Source organism: Triturus cristatus, chromosome 6 (genome assembly GCF_964204655.1).
Source record: "Triturus cristatus chromosome 6, aTriCri1.1, whole genome shotgun sequence".
Lineage (NCBI taxonomy): Eukaryota > Metazoa > Chordata > Amphibia > Caudata > Salamandridae > Triturus > Triturus cristatus.
The window spans coordinates 1,733,517,576-1,733,532,701 of NC_140589.1; the positions used below are offsets into that span (position 1 = coordinate 1,733,517,576).

At 50.4% G+C, this 15,126-nt stretch overlaps 1 protein-coding gene across 1 annotated transcript in view; it reads right to left on the reverse strand.

The window, feature by feature from the left end:
- HHIPL2 (HHIP like 2) overlaps positions 1-15,126 on the reverse strand; it is a 311,277-nt gene that overhangs the window by 35,737 nt on the left and 260,414 nt on the right. The window contains exon 8 of the mRNA XM_085609394.1: positions 5,843-5,925. Coding sequence (XP_085465520.1) covers positions 5,843-5,925 — 83 coding nt within the window. The remainder of the gene's footprint in view (positions 1-5,842; positions 5,926-15,126) is intronic.

A 15,126-nucleotide genomic window follows, 5' to 3' on the forward strand; every position in this document is an offset into this window, starting at 1 on the left:
GAGGGCAGAGTCAGGTTGAATACCTGGGCCACCTTGTGGATGGAGGTCAGGTTCAACCATTGCAGAACAAAATCCAGACCATCATGGACTGAGTTGCTCCAACCACCCAGACTCAGGTCAGAGATTTCTTGGGCCTGACTGGGTACTTTAGGAGGTTTGTCAAAGGTTATGGATCCATATTGACCCCTGTGAATGACTTAACTTCCAAGAAAATGCCAAAGAAAGTTCACTGGACAGTTAGCTGTCAAAAGGCATTTGATGACCTGAAGCAGGCCATGTGCACTGCTCCCATTCTGCAAAGTCTTGACTATTCCAAACAATTCATTGTTCGAACAGATGCATCTGAGTTGGGGGTAGGGGCTGTGTTATCACAACTGAATGATGAGGGTCAGGATCAGCCAGTAGCTTTTATTAGCAGAAGGCTGACCCCCAGAGAGAAACGTTGGTCAGCTATTGAGAGAGAGGCCTTTGATGTGGTTTGGGCTCTGAAGAAGCTGAGGCCATACTTGTTTGGCACTCATTTCATTGTTCAGACAAACCACAAGCCCCTCTTATGGCTAAAACAGATGAAGGGTGAAAACCCCAAACTTTTGAGGTGGTCCATTGCCCTACAGGGCATGGACTATACAGTGGAACACAGACCTGGGAGTAACCATGCAAATGCAGATGGACTCTCCAGATATTTACACTTAGAGCATGAAGACTCAACTGGTCAAGGCTAGTTTAATGTCCTTACGTTGGGGGGGGGGGGTTGTGTAGGAGAGTAGGATCTGCTTCTTATAGTTACCCCTACTTTTTGCTGATGTTTCACTGTTTTCGCCTTAGATTGACTGGGATCCTGCTATCCAGGACCCCAGTCTAGCTGCTTTCTCCTCTAAATTGATTGCATGTACTTTAGGTACACTCCAGATTGGATTCTGGGGTACCCTTATAGGTCCCTAGTATATGGTATACTATGTTGCCAGGGCATAGATACCCCAGAGGCCTCTCAGGGGCTGCAGCATGTATTTTGCCACCCTTGAGCGACCATTCAAAATGACACCACAGGTCTGCTACAGCAACCTGTGTAAGGTGGTGCATGCACGCCTTACTTAGATATAGGTTCACTATATCTATTCTATATCACTGCACATATAAACCTATCAGTCACCCCTATGGCAGGCCTTATCAATCCTGAAGGCAGGGTGCTGGGTTTTATGTGAGAGGGTGCACCTGCATGAGCAGAGCCCCTCTGCAGCCTTCAGAACCTATTTTCCAGGGTTGTTTGTGAAGCAGCCAACCATATATACTTAAGTGCATTATAACCTCACGGTAAATGCTAACTTTAAAAAGGCTGAATAGAAACATGTTGTGCTTGGTGTCAAACACCTTGGAATCATAATACAGGTGGCCTGTGCACACGTAATCTATGTCTGCAGCATGAGTACTGCGTGTCTCAAGTACAAATATACAAATACACAACAATAACAGTAATCCAATGTTGCATTTTTTTCTTTGTTCAATGCAGATCAGATGCCCAGCCAACGCATGTTTCGTAAGGGAGGTGGACCCACGACTTCTTCAGGGCTATTGGACAGATGGACTGAGTGGAGACCAATCTCTCTGCCGGTTGTACTTCCGTCCCGTCTGCAGTGGGTGAGTGTCTCCAGAGGATGGACATCAATTCGAGGAGTGGTAAGTACCACAAAAGAGTGCACATGGTAGACGTGCGACCAGAGAGTAGTGAGTACGCTGTGGATTTCTTTGACCTGCGATGAAAATCGGTTGTTTCCCAACTGGCGGGGGAGGTATGATTCCACCCTCCTAGACCGACAAATGTGACATACCGGGCTACCCGGTACCAGCTTTCTCGCCCTGGGAATCACAAAATGGATGCTGGCAGCCACAGACACGAGTCTGCCCTCCTGCTGCTGAGCCAAGCTCGAGCAGGGGAAGGCTTGACAATAGGTTTCCTGTCACAGGGAGGTGTGACCACGTTCCAGACAGGATTTAGTGTACTGGGGCTGGGTGGGTGACTCTGAGAGTGCATTGATGTCTGCACTGGGGGCACATTTGGTGTCCCTGTGCATAGACCAGCTCAAACCGGTTGCCAATTGCTCCTGCTCTAGCGCAAAACTGGACAAAGGACATGGGTGTAGCCACCCCTCTGTCCTGACCCTCCCATAGGTGGGTCCCCAGAGTTTGTCCCACTCCTTCCTTGGGTATAAAGTAGGAACCCCTGACTACAGGACTTTAGATTTTACCTGGACTAAACTCTGCTACAGAAGCCAAGTACTTCGACGATCTGCACGACGCTGGATGACTGAAGAATCTCCCTTGGAGTAAAGGAGTTACTCCCCTGCCAGGCAAGCACCTAAAACGCATCTGACCGGTTTGCATCTCCCAAGCTCCTGAAGACTCCGAAGATTTCTGCAACACAGGAGGTGGGTTCCCGAGGTCTCTGAGGTTGATCTGCGCTCTCAGCAATTCTGAGGCCGTGTCCCTCGTGTGGACCGTGCAACCCAAACCCCTGTGCACCGCGTACATTTGCAGCAGCATATGCTTTTTGGCAATCCCTGAGGCTGTGCTTTGGGCTACTTGTAGTCCTGACCCCAAGCAGTAATTCCACCAAATATTACCGGCCTGCACTCCACGAGTGTTCCGTGGGCTGGTATTTCGTGATTCAGCTCAAGGTCCCTTCGCGATCCCTGGTCCATTGGCCTGTGGGTCCCTGTGAAGGTAACTTTGACTTTACGTGTGCTTTCCTGGTTGCTCCAGATGTGCCCTAACTCTCCATAGCTTGGAGAGTCCCCAGGACCTTGCTGGCCCTTACTGAAGCATCTTTCCTCTGCCCGCTTGGGTTGCAGTTGCCAAGGCTTGTTGATTTTCAATCCGGACACTGACTCCCCAGCACTCGACATCCTTCGTGGGACAGCTCACCTCCGGACTTTGGTCATGGTCGATGTCTCCTGGTCCCCGTGGCTGCAGAGTCAAGCTTCACCTCTTCCCACCTGAAGCACCCGACATCGGTGGGCATTCGTCTATCGTGCCCCTGGTCACTGTGAAGTGACCCAGACTTTGTCCCCTCTGCTTTCAGGTTCTTTTCACCTTGGATCCAGGCTTGGATCACATCAGACACTTTTCCTCTTCACGGCAGCAGCACTTTTCCGCATCACGCCATTTAAAACGGCAAAGGTTTCCGACATCACTTGACCCCTATGCAGCCGGCTCCACTGGGATTGGTAACACGGGTATCTCTGTACTCTCAAGGGTGCTGGCCTTAGAACCTTCTATGTTTGAAAGGGTTTGCTCAAAGTCCTCTCCGAAGTGTCCTTAATCTTTAAAATTCCAACCGCGACTTTCCCATAGAGTTATATGGAGCTCGCGCCTGTATTCACACACTGCACCCGTCCTCCGTGGGTCCTCTGTTTACCTTGGGTGGTTCCTTGGGGTCCCAGCGATTCTACGTGCTCTAGGTACTGTGTCTAGTCAAGTCATGGTTGTTATACCACTTTCTTACTATATGGTTTGGTCTCCCCCTGGAGCCCACTGTCGATTGTGCTATTTACTGTTGTTCTAGTGATTTAATATTGTGTGCGATGCTCTCTAATCTCATAAAGAGGTTAGCAGAGAGTGTTTAGTAATAAATACATATATTGTATATATTCCTTGTGTGGTTCTCCTTTCATTTGGTCATTCAGCAGGTTCTAATCTGGTAAAATAAGCTGCTTTACATTCCTTCGAGACTTAGCCTGAAGGCTGCTCTCCATAGCTACCACTAGGATAGCTTTCAATAAAGGTTGTCTTTAACCTAATCATCAATACGGGTTGTTTGGACTGGTACAAGGTGCCCACTTTAATTAGTGGACAGCATATACCAGGCCAACTTCTCACAAGGTACTCTACAGAAACTGGAACTCCGTTACTCCCAGGCAGAGACCTTCAATCCTCCAACCTTGTTCGGTAATGTGGGTTAAAAAAAAAGGTCAAAACATGGAGGCAGACCCCCTTGGAAAACAAGGGCTTTTTAATTATATGAGCTCCAGACCGAGGGCAAAAAAGAACCACCGATGCTTCAGCAAACTCCTTGAATGTTCAGGCTGGCTTTTGATTGAAATCCTGCAGCAAAAAGAGAAGCAAATTAAGTAAAGGGAATTCTGATCCATATCCAGCGCTCTAAAAGAACTGCAGGATGGCGTTGCAGCCCTGAAAATTTAACCTATGGTTTCTATGTCTTACTTTTCAACCAATGAAGTTGAAAAATGTATCTTTTAATGCACCATTTAGATCCACGTTTAAAAAAAGAATTTTCAGAAAGCCCTCTAAACCCCATTGCCCATTTTTGTTAGAATGGAATGCTTGCTTTGCTCCCATGTGTCGCTCACTTGTGCAAGCAGCAGTCGGGAAATGTGCTCATTAAAGCATTCATATGGAACATGCGGAAAAATTGCTCGACACACAGTTATGTCTGTAATCATCTGTTCAGGACATCAAAGATCTGAGGCACATACAAGATGACACTGAAAGGTGTACTGATAGCTATACACTTAAGTGGAACCTTCCAAAGTCCTAAGGTGTCATTTGTCTAATTCTAAATCATAGAACCTAGGACCCAATGCATGAAAAACTTGTCGCAAAGCCTGCGATTAATAAAATCTCAGGTACTCTGTGCAGCAGAAAACTCTTTCGGACAACCCATTTTAAATCGCAATGAAGAGAGAGTGCACTTTATTAATGCTTTGTGAACACGAGGACAGTCAGAAACCTTTGATCAGTTACAGGCAGCCCCTGTCCTTTTAAGGCACTGACACCAATTGCCCACTCAAGGAGCAGGGGCTGCTTTTAAAACAATGTTTACATCCAGGGAATACAGACACCCTGATGGAGGTCTGCTTGTTCTTGGAAAGGTTTCAAAGGCTTGGTTATTGTGGCAAAGATAAGAGCACATGCGGCAAAGGAAAGACAAGACAGGTCAGAGGAGATCTGGAAGGTAGGATGAGGCACGTGGGATCAGAGGCAGATGAGAAACAGATGAGGGCAGAGGAGCGCCACCAAGTCTCGTCACCACCAGGCCAGCCACTCCAACGACTGAGCCCCTTTTCTCGCAGTCTGTGCAGGCCACTGTCCTGACCCTCTGTCCTTACCTGCACACCTGTTCCCCAGTGCAGGCTGTGAAGGTGGGGGGTGTGTTACATCTGTACAGCTGGAGGGGGCATGGAGTCTTCTAACATACACCATGGACATGCCATTAGATTGCAGGCCCCGAGTGGGCGCTTCATCCTCAGATACCTGAATGCCCACACGTGCCAACGTAGGAGCCCAGCGCCTGCCTCAATCCGTCTGCAGCGAATGCCTCCTGCATGTACCTGCACGGCAAGGTAACTCTGCTGCGCGTCATGAGCAGGCAGACCAGGCTCTGAGCAGCACTCACTCTCTGCGGAATCTCATCATCTCATCTTCAGGAGGTGGCACTGAGGACCAGGTCAATAGTGGTGCTCCATGCTGGTGGTGCAAGCCAGTTTCTAGAAGCAGTAGTGCTGCCTGCCCTGCTGCCTGTGTAAACCTGCAGGAGCTGACTTACACTTCTTCAGGGAGACACATATCAGATTTTCCCTCTGGGCAAACATTTAAATACAAACATCTCATCCTCATTCTCCATTCACAGTGTAAACATCTGCAGCATGAAAGGGCTGATCCAAAGCAGAAGGACACTTCTATCAAGCAATGGCTAAAGGCCTGACCCATAACAAGGCAACGTCTGGAAGATGCGGAGCCAAAGCACAGATATTGGCAATGCAGTTTCTGGCATGTCACTAAATGATTATAAATTACATGAACATTATAACTCAGTCGAAAGACTTACTTTCTTCTGCCACAAAAGGTATGCGCTTACTCTTTTCCTTCACTCGAAGTGGTTTGTATTTACATTTCCCAGGAGGAGCACGCCTGCAAAAAACATGCAAACATTAACTCGACATTGAGAAGAAAATAATCTGTAATAAGCTGTTAGAAGTTGCAGAAACTGGATCTGTGAGCCTTTGAAAAGCACATTTCCACGCGCGTGAGCTGCAATTCCCTACGCTCCTAATTGAGGACAGATCACTGCTCTAGAGATAGCTGGAATTCTCATGTAGTGCGGAGCTTTGATCATACAGGCTTTGCAGATGTTAATCACCTGTGGTCGGGTCATATCACAAACATGTTTGACAGGCACTGCTACTACTGAGGTAGTTCTTGCCGTAAACACCATTTACAACCATATTACTAAAACAGGATTGTAGATGTAGTAATCTATGACATGAATATTTGAGCACATTGCTGTGTGGCATTTTGTTATGCTTGTGATGTGTTCTGGGTTTTTTGTGCTGCTGTATTTGTTCGGCATTATTACAATGTTTTTGCTGTTCTATTGCAGTTTTTGTGTTGTGTTCCGTTTTGTTGTGAAATGCCATGTTATAGCTTGCTTAGTTTTTTTTTTTTAAAAAACATTTTATTTGTCAATTAGCGCATAGATCGCAGGGCTCTGCACACCAGAGACATCTGCAGAATCAAGTCATATATTACCACAAGAGCAATCGACTTTTGTGAGGGACATCAAAATGTATAATAAAAGCATACACAATAATAAAACAACCCCCACCCTCCCTCGCCCCTCCCCCTAAAGTCACACAGAGTTCGCATGGTCTTGTCCACAGCCTTAATACAGAGCAAAATAATCCTAACATGATAGCACACTCCTCCCCGGATCCCCACCCCACCCCACATCTCTACAAACCCCGCTTGCACCAGAAATCACTCCAATGGGTGAACCTCCACCACAGCTGGCGGCTCTAGCCACAGACCCCGGCAATCCGCCCATCGTTTCCATATTTTGTAATGCTTGCGCGGGCATCCCCTGGCTATAAAAATAGGCTGCCCCATACAAAAGTCCAAACCATCCTTCCATGCGGCCACTGAGGGGGCCCGCAACGCCTTCCATGCCGTGGCAATATCTCGTTAAGACCCAACTGCATGAGATGTCGTTTGTAGATATTACCCCCTATTCCCTCCATGACATGACATGAAGCAGGGCCAGCCGCGGCGTTCGTGGGAGCTCCCACCCCAAGACCTCCGAGAGGCAGGAAAATACCCCTCTCCAAAAACAATCTAGGGAAACGCACAGCCAGATAATATGTATGAACGTGCCCTCCTCTCGCCCACATCATAGACACTCCGGGGAGGCAATCAAACCCGCCCGCCACAATCGAGCCCGGTTGTAATAAACCCTGTGCAGGTATTTAAACTGGACTAGGCGGAGGCGCATCGCTATGGCCGCCCCCCATGGGACTGCCAAGGCCGCCCTCCAGTCCTCCTCCTCCAGAGTGCCCACATCCTCCTCCCAGTCTCCCCGCAGCTTCTGGAGTGTGGGAGAGCAATGAGTAACTAGGGACTGATAGATCCGGGAGAATTTTTTTGTTTCCAGATCCCTCATGAAGACTTTCGCATCCAGCGGACTGAAGTCAGGGAGAGATTCCAGACCTTCCAGGCTGGGGGACAGGGCATGGCGAAATTGAAGGTATCGATAGGATTGTGACCGTGGCATTTGGAAGTCCCTCTGCAGATCCTGGAAAGACTTGAGTGTCGTGCCCCTCATAACATCCCCCAGAGTTGAAATACCAATAGCATCCCATCCCGGAAGCCCTGCATGGCTGCCAACTGGGGCAGGCACCCATTATTCCAAAGTGGGGTCTCCCGAGTCAGGGTATTCCACCAGCCCATGCGTCGTAATGCCTGCCTCCAAATCAGAAATACCACCCTTGTAGCCGATGGCATCACGCTCCGCAGCGGCGCCGAGTAGAGAATTGTATGTAACGTATGGGGCCCCATGAATCGTCGCTCCAGCGCATATGCTGGGTCTCCCCTGTCACCGTACCACCACTCATTAAGGACCAGGAGATGCGAGGCCTGGTAGTACGAGAGAATGTCCAAGGAAGCGAGTCCTCCACAATAGGTGGATAGCAAGCATGTTCGGAGAGCCACACGCACCTTTCCTCCCACTCACAGAAACTGCCCAAGCACAGAATTCACCAGCCGGAACCATTTGGGCGGAATTGGGTACGGGTGATTCTGAAGCTGGTAAAGCAACAGAGGAAGCGCCACCATCTTAAATATTGCTGATCTGCCATACAATATCAGAGGCATGCGCGACCAGGACTTTAGATCTGCACGTACTTGCTCCCATACCGGGACCAGATTCCGCTCCCAGGAGATTGCCGGCACATCCGAAAGGAACACCCCCAAGTATTTCAGATCTCCCACCGCCACCTGGACCACGGACGCCCATGTGCCCGCTCTCGTCCTATCCCCAGTACCCACAGTGTGGACTTGCGGGGATTCATGTATAAGCCCGACGTCTCCCCAAATATCTACATGATCCGCAGGAGGCGTGGCCCCGACCTGTCCATTGCCATGAGGAAAAAGAGGACATCGTCCGCATACAGTGCGATCCTGTCGCACAGGTCCAGAGCCCACTCGAAGCCCCGGATCAGCGCGTCGATACGCACCCAAGCCACCAAGGGCTCCATTGCCAGGGCGAATAAATATGGGGACAGAGGGCATCCCTGCCGTGTGCACCGTTTAATAGAGAAGGTAGAGGAGATCGCTCCTGCCACTCATATCGACGCCGTCAGATCTGTGTAGAGAAGCATTAGATAAGAAAGGAAACGGGGGCCAAAATTAAGCCTGCGCAGCAATGCAAATAAATACACCCAGCTCAGGGAGTCAAACGCCCTATCCATATCAGCCAAGAGGAGGGCCGCTGGTTCCCCCGTCTGCCGAATAGCCGCTAGCACCACATGCGCCCGCCTTCTGTTATGTCTGGTCCCCCTCTGGGGCATGAACCCAGCCTGATCAGGGTGTATAAGCGTCGAGATATGAGGCAAGAGGCGGTTGGCCAATGCTTTGGCCAAAATCTTGGCCTCTACGTTTAAGAGAGAGATGGGGCGATATGAGGCATGTTGTTCAGGGGGCCGGCCGGGCTTGTGGAACACCACCACCACCTCCGCATGCCTCCAGTCCGGGGGGGAGCAGACCCTTTTCCCGGGCCTCCTCTACCACCGCCCGGTAATGAGGGGCCAGCTGTAAATGATAGCGTCGAAAAAACTTGCTTGGGAACCCATTGGGTCCAGGCGCCTTCCCAGAATTGAGCTCACCTAGGGCCGTGCCCAACTCCTCGTCTGTCAAGGGTAGCTCCAACTGATCGCGCACCTCATCTGACACCGTTTTGGGCGGCAGATTGGCTATAAACTTATCGATGGTGGACGCCGATAAACATTCTTTAGGGGCATAAAGATCCGCATAGTAGCTAGCGAAACTCTCTGCTATCTGTAGCAGTCTGTAATCGGCGTTCCCTTCCTGTCCAGTATACCCGGAAGGGCCTGGGAGTGAAAGGTGCCCTGGCAAAGTCGATGCAGCATTTCGCCGGACTTGTCCCACCATTGGCATACCCTGCTGCGCGTAGCCAGCCAAACTTGGGGGGCCTCGTCCATCAGGAGAGCAGCGCAGGACTGTTGAGCAAGGAGCAGCTGCCTCACGAACTGACCCCCAGCTGCCTCCCGACTTCTGCGCTCAAGTGCCTCTATGTCCTCCTCTGCCCGAGTCAATTCCTCCCTGCGCTTCCTGCGTGCCGCCACGCACCAGGAAATATCTACTCCCCGCAGGGTAGGCTTCAGTGCCTCCCATAGAATCTCAGCTGTGGAGACGGACCACTCATTCGAGGTGAGGTATTGGGCGATAGCTTCGCCCATGTGCGTCCCATAATCGTCGTTCTGTAAGTGCCACACCGAGAGGCGCCACCGAAATGGTTGGCGCCCCCTTGCCTATATAGAGCTCAAGGGATACCGGGGGATGATCCGAGAGGCCACGGGGCAGAATCTCAGCCGAAACCACCCTACCAACTACTGCCTGGGGAATAAAGAGATAATCAAGCCTGGAGAAGGACTTATGCACCGCCGAGAGGTATGTAAACTCCCGGCTATTGCCGTGGACACGCCGCCATACATCGACCCAGTCGAGGCCTGTCACCAACGAGTGCAGTTTCGTGGGAGGGCCACTCCTCGGTCCACCCCCAGCTCCACACCTATCCCTAGCCAGATCCATAACATCATTCCATTCCCCGCCCACAACGGATAACACATCAGGTATATCAGCCCAAAGGGTAAGCAACCTCTTCATGAGTGTCCACTGCAGGGTGGGAGGGGCATATACACAGCCCAACACCAGGGGGTCTTCCCCAATCTTGCCTCGAATAAATACGTAGCGCCCCTGCGTGTTGGTCCACTGTTGTGCATGCATGTAAGGGACCCTGCGGTGCACCAGGATCGCTACCCCCCTTGAGCCCCTCGTAAACCCGGCATGAAAGACCTGCTGGAACCTATAACGTTGCAAGCATAGGGCCTTCGTACCCATAAGGTGAGTTTCTTGCAACATAAGGACATCGGCTCTAGCCCTCTTTGCCTGATGGAGTATGGCCCCCCGTTTGATTTTGTCCAGGGCCCGCACACATTCCAGCTTATAATGCGGAGGGTACCAGGGGTTACCTGACCTCTATTGGGCACGCGAGCCATAAGAGAGTGAGCCCTCCTGTAAAGCGTACGATAGGCCGTGAAGGTGTTTGCGTGTAGTATAGTGGACCCATGGCGGAAGTGCGACTAGCAACCTTATATAACCTCCCCAACAACAAACCCCCCCATACCTCAAAAACACTTAAGTATCTGTCGCGGCAGGTCTAGCCCTCAATCCCCAACGGGGGGAAGAGGACTTCCCCAACCAATGGATCCCCAACTTACAGGCCATGTCCTCTGCGCATTTCCCCCACCAGCACGAGTCTGACAGAAAACCAGCTCATGTTAAGACTCCCCCCGAAAAGTAATCATCAGAGTATGCACCAGGCCAAAAACTCCACAGCACCGTATGGATATCAAATGTTAGGGTTCCAGTGTCTGTCGCCCAGGGGTAGGTCCCCCCACGAGAAGAGGCCCCGCTGGACATGGATCGCCGCAGGGATCTCGAAAGTCTATTGCCCCTCTGTTGCTGACCCCGGGGATCCCTTCGGGCCACCCCACTCGATGAGAAATCCGACTCCCTCCCGGGCGGCGGGTACGCCCTCACCCGCACTGTCTCATCTGTCCATTTGAAGACCTCCTCCGGAGTGTCAAAGAAGTGGGTGCGGGAACGATAGACCACCAGCAGTCGAGCCGGAAACAGGAGGGCAGACGGGAGTTTGAGGTCTGTCAGACGGGCCTTCGCGGCCATGAACAACTGGCGCTGTTGTTGCACTTGCCGCGTATAGTAAGGGAAGATTAGGACGTTGTTATAGAGCAGAGGTTCTTTAGCGCGGGCATGCTTCAGTATGGCATCACAGTCAAGATAGTTCAAGAACTTCGCTATTACTGGCCGTGGGCGAGCCCTCAGTGGGGGTTTCTGCATGAGTGCGCTATGAGCCCGCTCCACGACAAAGTATAGGGACATGGCCTCCGGGGAAAGCCAGCTTTCCAGCCATTGCATGATAAAGCGTTCCATGTTGCCTTCACTGCCCTCCGGAAATCCAACAAATCGTAGATTATTGCGCCGGGCCCGTCCCTCTGCATCCTCGTCTCGAAGCGCCAGGCCCTTCTGAATGGTCTCCATTTTAGCTACCTTCTGCTTCAGTATCTTGATGTCGTTCTCCACTCCCAAGATACGGGTCTCGGCTTCTGTGATGCGGGAAACTGCGTTGCGCAAATCCTGCCGCAATAACATAATGTCCGAACCTACTGCCCCGATCTTGGCATCTAGCATATCCCTGGATTGGGTGATAGCTGCCATGAGGGCAGCGTTATCCGGTATGGCCTCCAGCTGGCCCCCAGTAGCACCAGCCGCCGCTCCTGGACCAGTGAATTTATCAATGGGCCCATGTTTGGTCGAGCCACTGCCGCCTTTGTCTCTTGTCATGGCTGCCCGCTGGGGTCCCTTTGCAGATCCAGGAAGAGCCAGGCAATACACCAGAGCAGATATTACTGCAGGACAGGCCAACACAGTCCGACCTGAGACCCCCAATGGGCGCCTATATGGAATCACCCCGGAACCAGGGCCGGCGAGCCACCCGCAGCGCGCGCGGTCCGCCTGACTGCCGATGCAATCACGCTTTGAGATGAGAAGGGGGGGCCCCCCCACACGCCCCAAGCTGAGGATCCCAACTGCAGCAGCCACCAACCTCTGGGGCCACGCGGTCCGATCGGCCGCCGATGTGAGTGATCCCCGGGGGGAGGGGGGGGGGGTCGTATGTTGTCTTCAGAAGAGGAGGGGGAGCAGATGATGGGTCCCGCAACTTGCGTGTGTGCCTGCCTTCGGCAAATAACTGAAACTGTTTGCCTTTGCACCTCTGCCTTATTATGGATGCGGGTGCACCCACAGTCAGTGTGCCTTTCCCCAGGGTGACCATTGCCAGGGGGCACATGGGGTCACATTGACCTCCCCCCAGCTATTCCAATGCAGGTGGGCGCAGTCACTGACTGCGCCCGCCTGCAGGCGGAATTCTATTCCCTCTTTAAAGCTCAGGCCAAGTGCTGTCTGACCTGTGAAAGACAGACTGTTTCAAGCAGCTGCTGTGCCTTTCACTGAAGCTCTACCCTCGGGACATGGAGAGTTTGCAGCCACTCTGCTGGCAGAGCATTATAAGTAATATGGTGTCTGTCCTATTTGCACCCGATGCGCCTCATTAATGGTGCGCTGTGGCACAAACAGTATGTATTTGCAAAACAAGGGAACCCCACAATTTACCAGAACCTGGGGTAATAGAAAGTGTAGAGAAAACACTTCACTTCTAAGGCATCCTGCTATCAAAGTTCAAAGTTTACTTTATTGTTGTATTTAATAAAAACCATTACACTATACTCCTAAGCGTTTAAAATGGATGACAACTCCTATTCAAAGACATAAACACATGATGAAAAAGAAGAAATTTATGTTGATTACATTTGGTGAAAAAGAAATTGGGTAATCCCAGGTTTTTAAAAGGTTTAAGAAAGATCGGTTGGCGGAATCTGATGTGCAACATGCCAAGGTTATGATTCCCCCAACGAATAAAGGAATTGAAGAATGATTCGAATCAATGGTAAAGCATTAAAGTGCAAAGTGAAATGTCTGGGGTTCACAGGCCCCCCCTGATATAAAAATGATTATCAGGGGCTCGGTGCAATAAGACAGAAATATGAACACTTGTCCTAGCCAGGGCACATTTCAGAAACCTTGCCTCGCACTGTTGATCGGGGATACTTCTTGTAATAGTACATTATTTGGTTTTGAGGGATGGGGCGAGTCTGCAATATGAGGCCGGAGGAGGTCTCGAAGTGCTTTGAGAAACTTACTACTCCTCAAAAGAGTCCTTACATCCGTTCTGGAGAACACAACGTCGAGGCCTCCAAGCAGGAGCGAACTGCTTTCATCAAATACACTAGTTGCAGAAGGAGCCTCCTGGGGCATCGAGCGATGCACAACAGCGTAATAGATGAAGCTAAGACTCTCAAATATCTCTTTCAGATGAGCTGAGTGAGTAAGCTGAGGCTCTCAGAACCCTGATATAGAATGTCAAAGTGTCAGCCTAACACGATGGCGATTGACTGAGTAGGCCGAGTTCCAGGCGGAGTCTAAACCCTTCAGATGTGTCTTGGAAGTTGGAACTCCTTCCTGTAAGCCCTACATTGTATACAATCAAGGCTAGGAGTGCAAGCTTGTTGCTATTAATGTATTGCCGGTAGAAGGGAAGATTTCATAACTTTCAGGATGGATTTGTCCAAAGGACTGTTCAGCTTCTTGTTAAGACCAGTAAGGCCACATATGATTCCTCCAGCTTTCTTTTTCAGAGCACCTATATGGGCTGAAGGTTTGGAAGACTCGCTGAACCAGACCCCCAGGTAATTATACTTTGTTGTTGTTTTAATTGAAGCGGCCCGCCTGCGCCATGTTAGAAATTGTAGTGGCCGAAGATTAGAACCTTGGTATTGCCTTGGTTGATCGTGAGACGATGCCGGTCGTTGTATTCCTGAAGTTTACTCAGGGCTCACTGAATCCTGACTTTGGTGTGATCATAATGTGATCATAATGACGATGTCATCGGTGTACTGTAAAATGTGTAGATTCGATTTGGCTAGGTATGGAGGAGCCAAACTGCTGCAGTCCAAGAATTTGCCCAGATTGGCTGTGTAGAGATTTAAGAGGAGCGGGACAAGCACGCACCCCTGCTTCAGGCGGCCATCAATGGTGATCTTGGAGGTGACTGTCTGAGGGGCAGTTCTCACTCGGACACGAGTATAAGGAGATGACAGCACTGAGTAGATGCACAGGGATCACCCATGAGTTGAGTTTTCTCCCTAACGTGGGGACTGAGCCTTCTGTGCTGCTCGGTGACTCAGGTGGCTAAAGCAGGGATATTGTCAATTGTTGAGGCGGTTGCACGGAATCCTGTCTGAAAGTATGGCAGACCCTTGTTTTCCACTGCCCATTCCTCTAGCTGCTTTAGTAGCTTTTAGCATATGCCGTTGCCCCTGGGTCTCAAAGGCCAATCGGACGACTGTTGGAGGAGTTTGTCGGGTACCCATTTTGAGGATTGGGCACCGGATGGAGCCCCTCCATGAGTCTGGAATTTGCGCTAAAAGGAAAGTTTGATTGTACCTTCGCCCAGTGCTCTGTTGCACATTTAAATATTTCAGCTGGGGACCGGGCACTCCATCATTTTTCATTGCTTTTATAAGCGTGCAGAGTTAGCTTGGTGCAATCGGGTCCGTAGGAACTGTTGGTGGTCGATCCGCCTCCTCCTGGGTGGAATCGTTGTATGGTGTGGATGCCTGGGTAAGATATAACGCTTTCACATGCCGCCTCCAGGTTTCTTCCTGGATGGCATTAAGCCTGGGACAGTAAGGAGATTTGAGTTTATGAATATAATTCCAAAAGCGAGTTAAGCTAGTTTCCTGCAACATATGGTGTATCTTTATCCATTCTTTTTGCTCAAAGGCTTTTCTTGCCTCCCAGATTGTTTTTTTATGTATTTTGTGCAGACTGGTGATGGCATTGGCAGAAATAGTGGTAGGGTTATGCTTTCGCAGGGACCTTATTAGGGCTCTTCGTGCAATA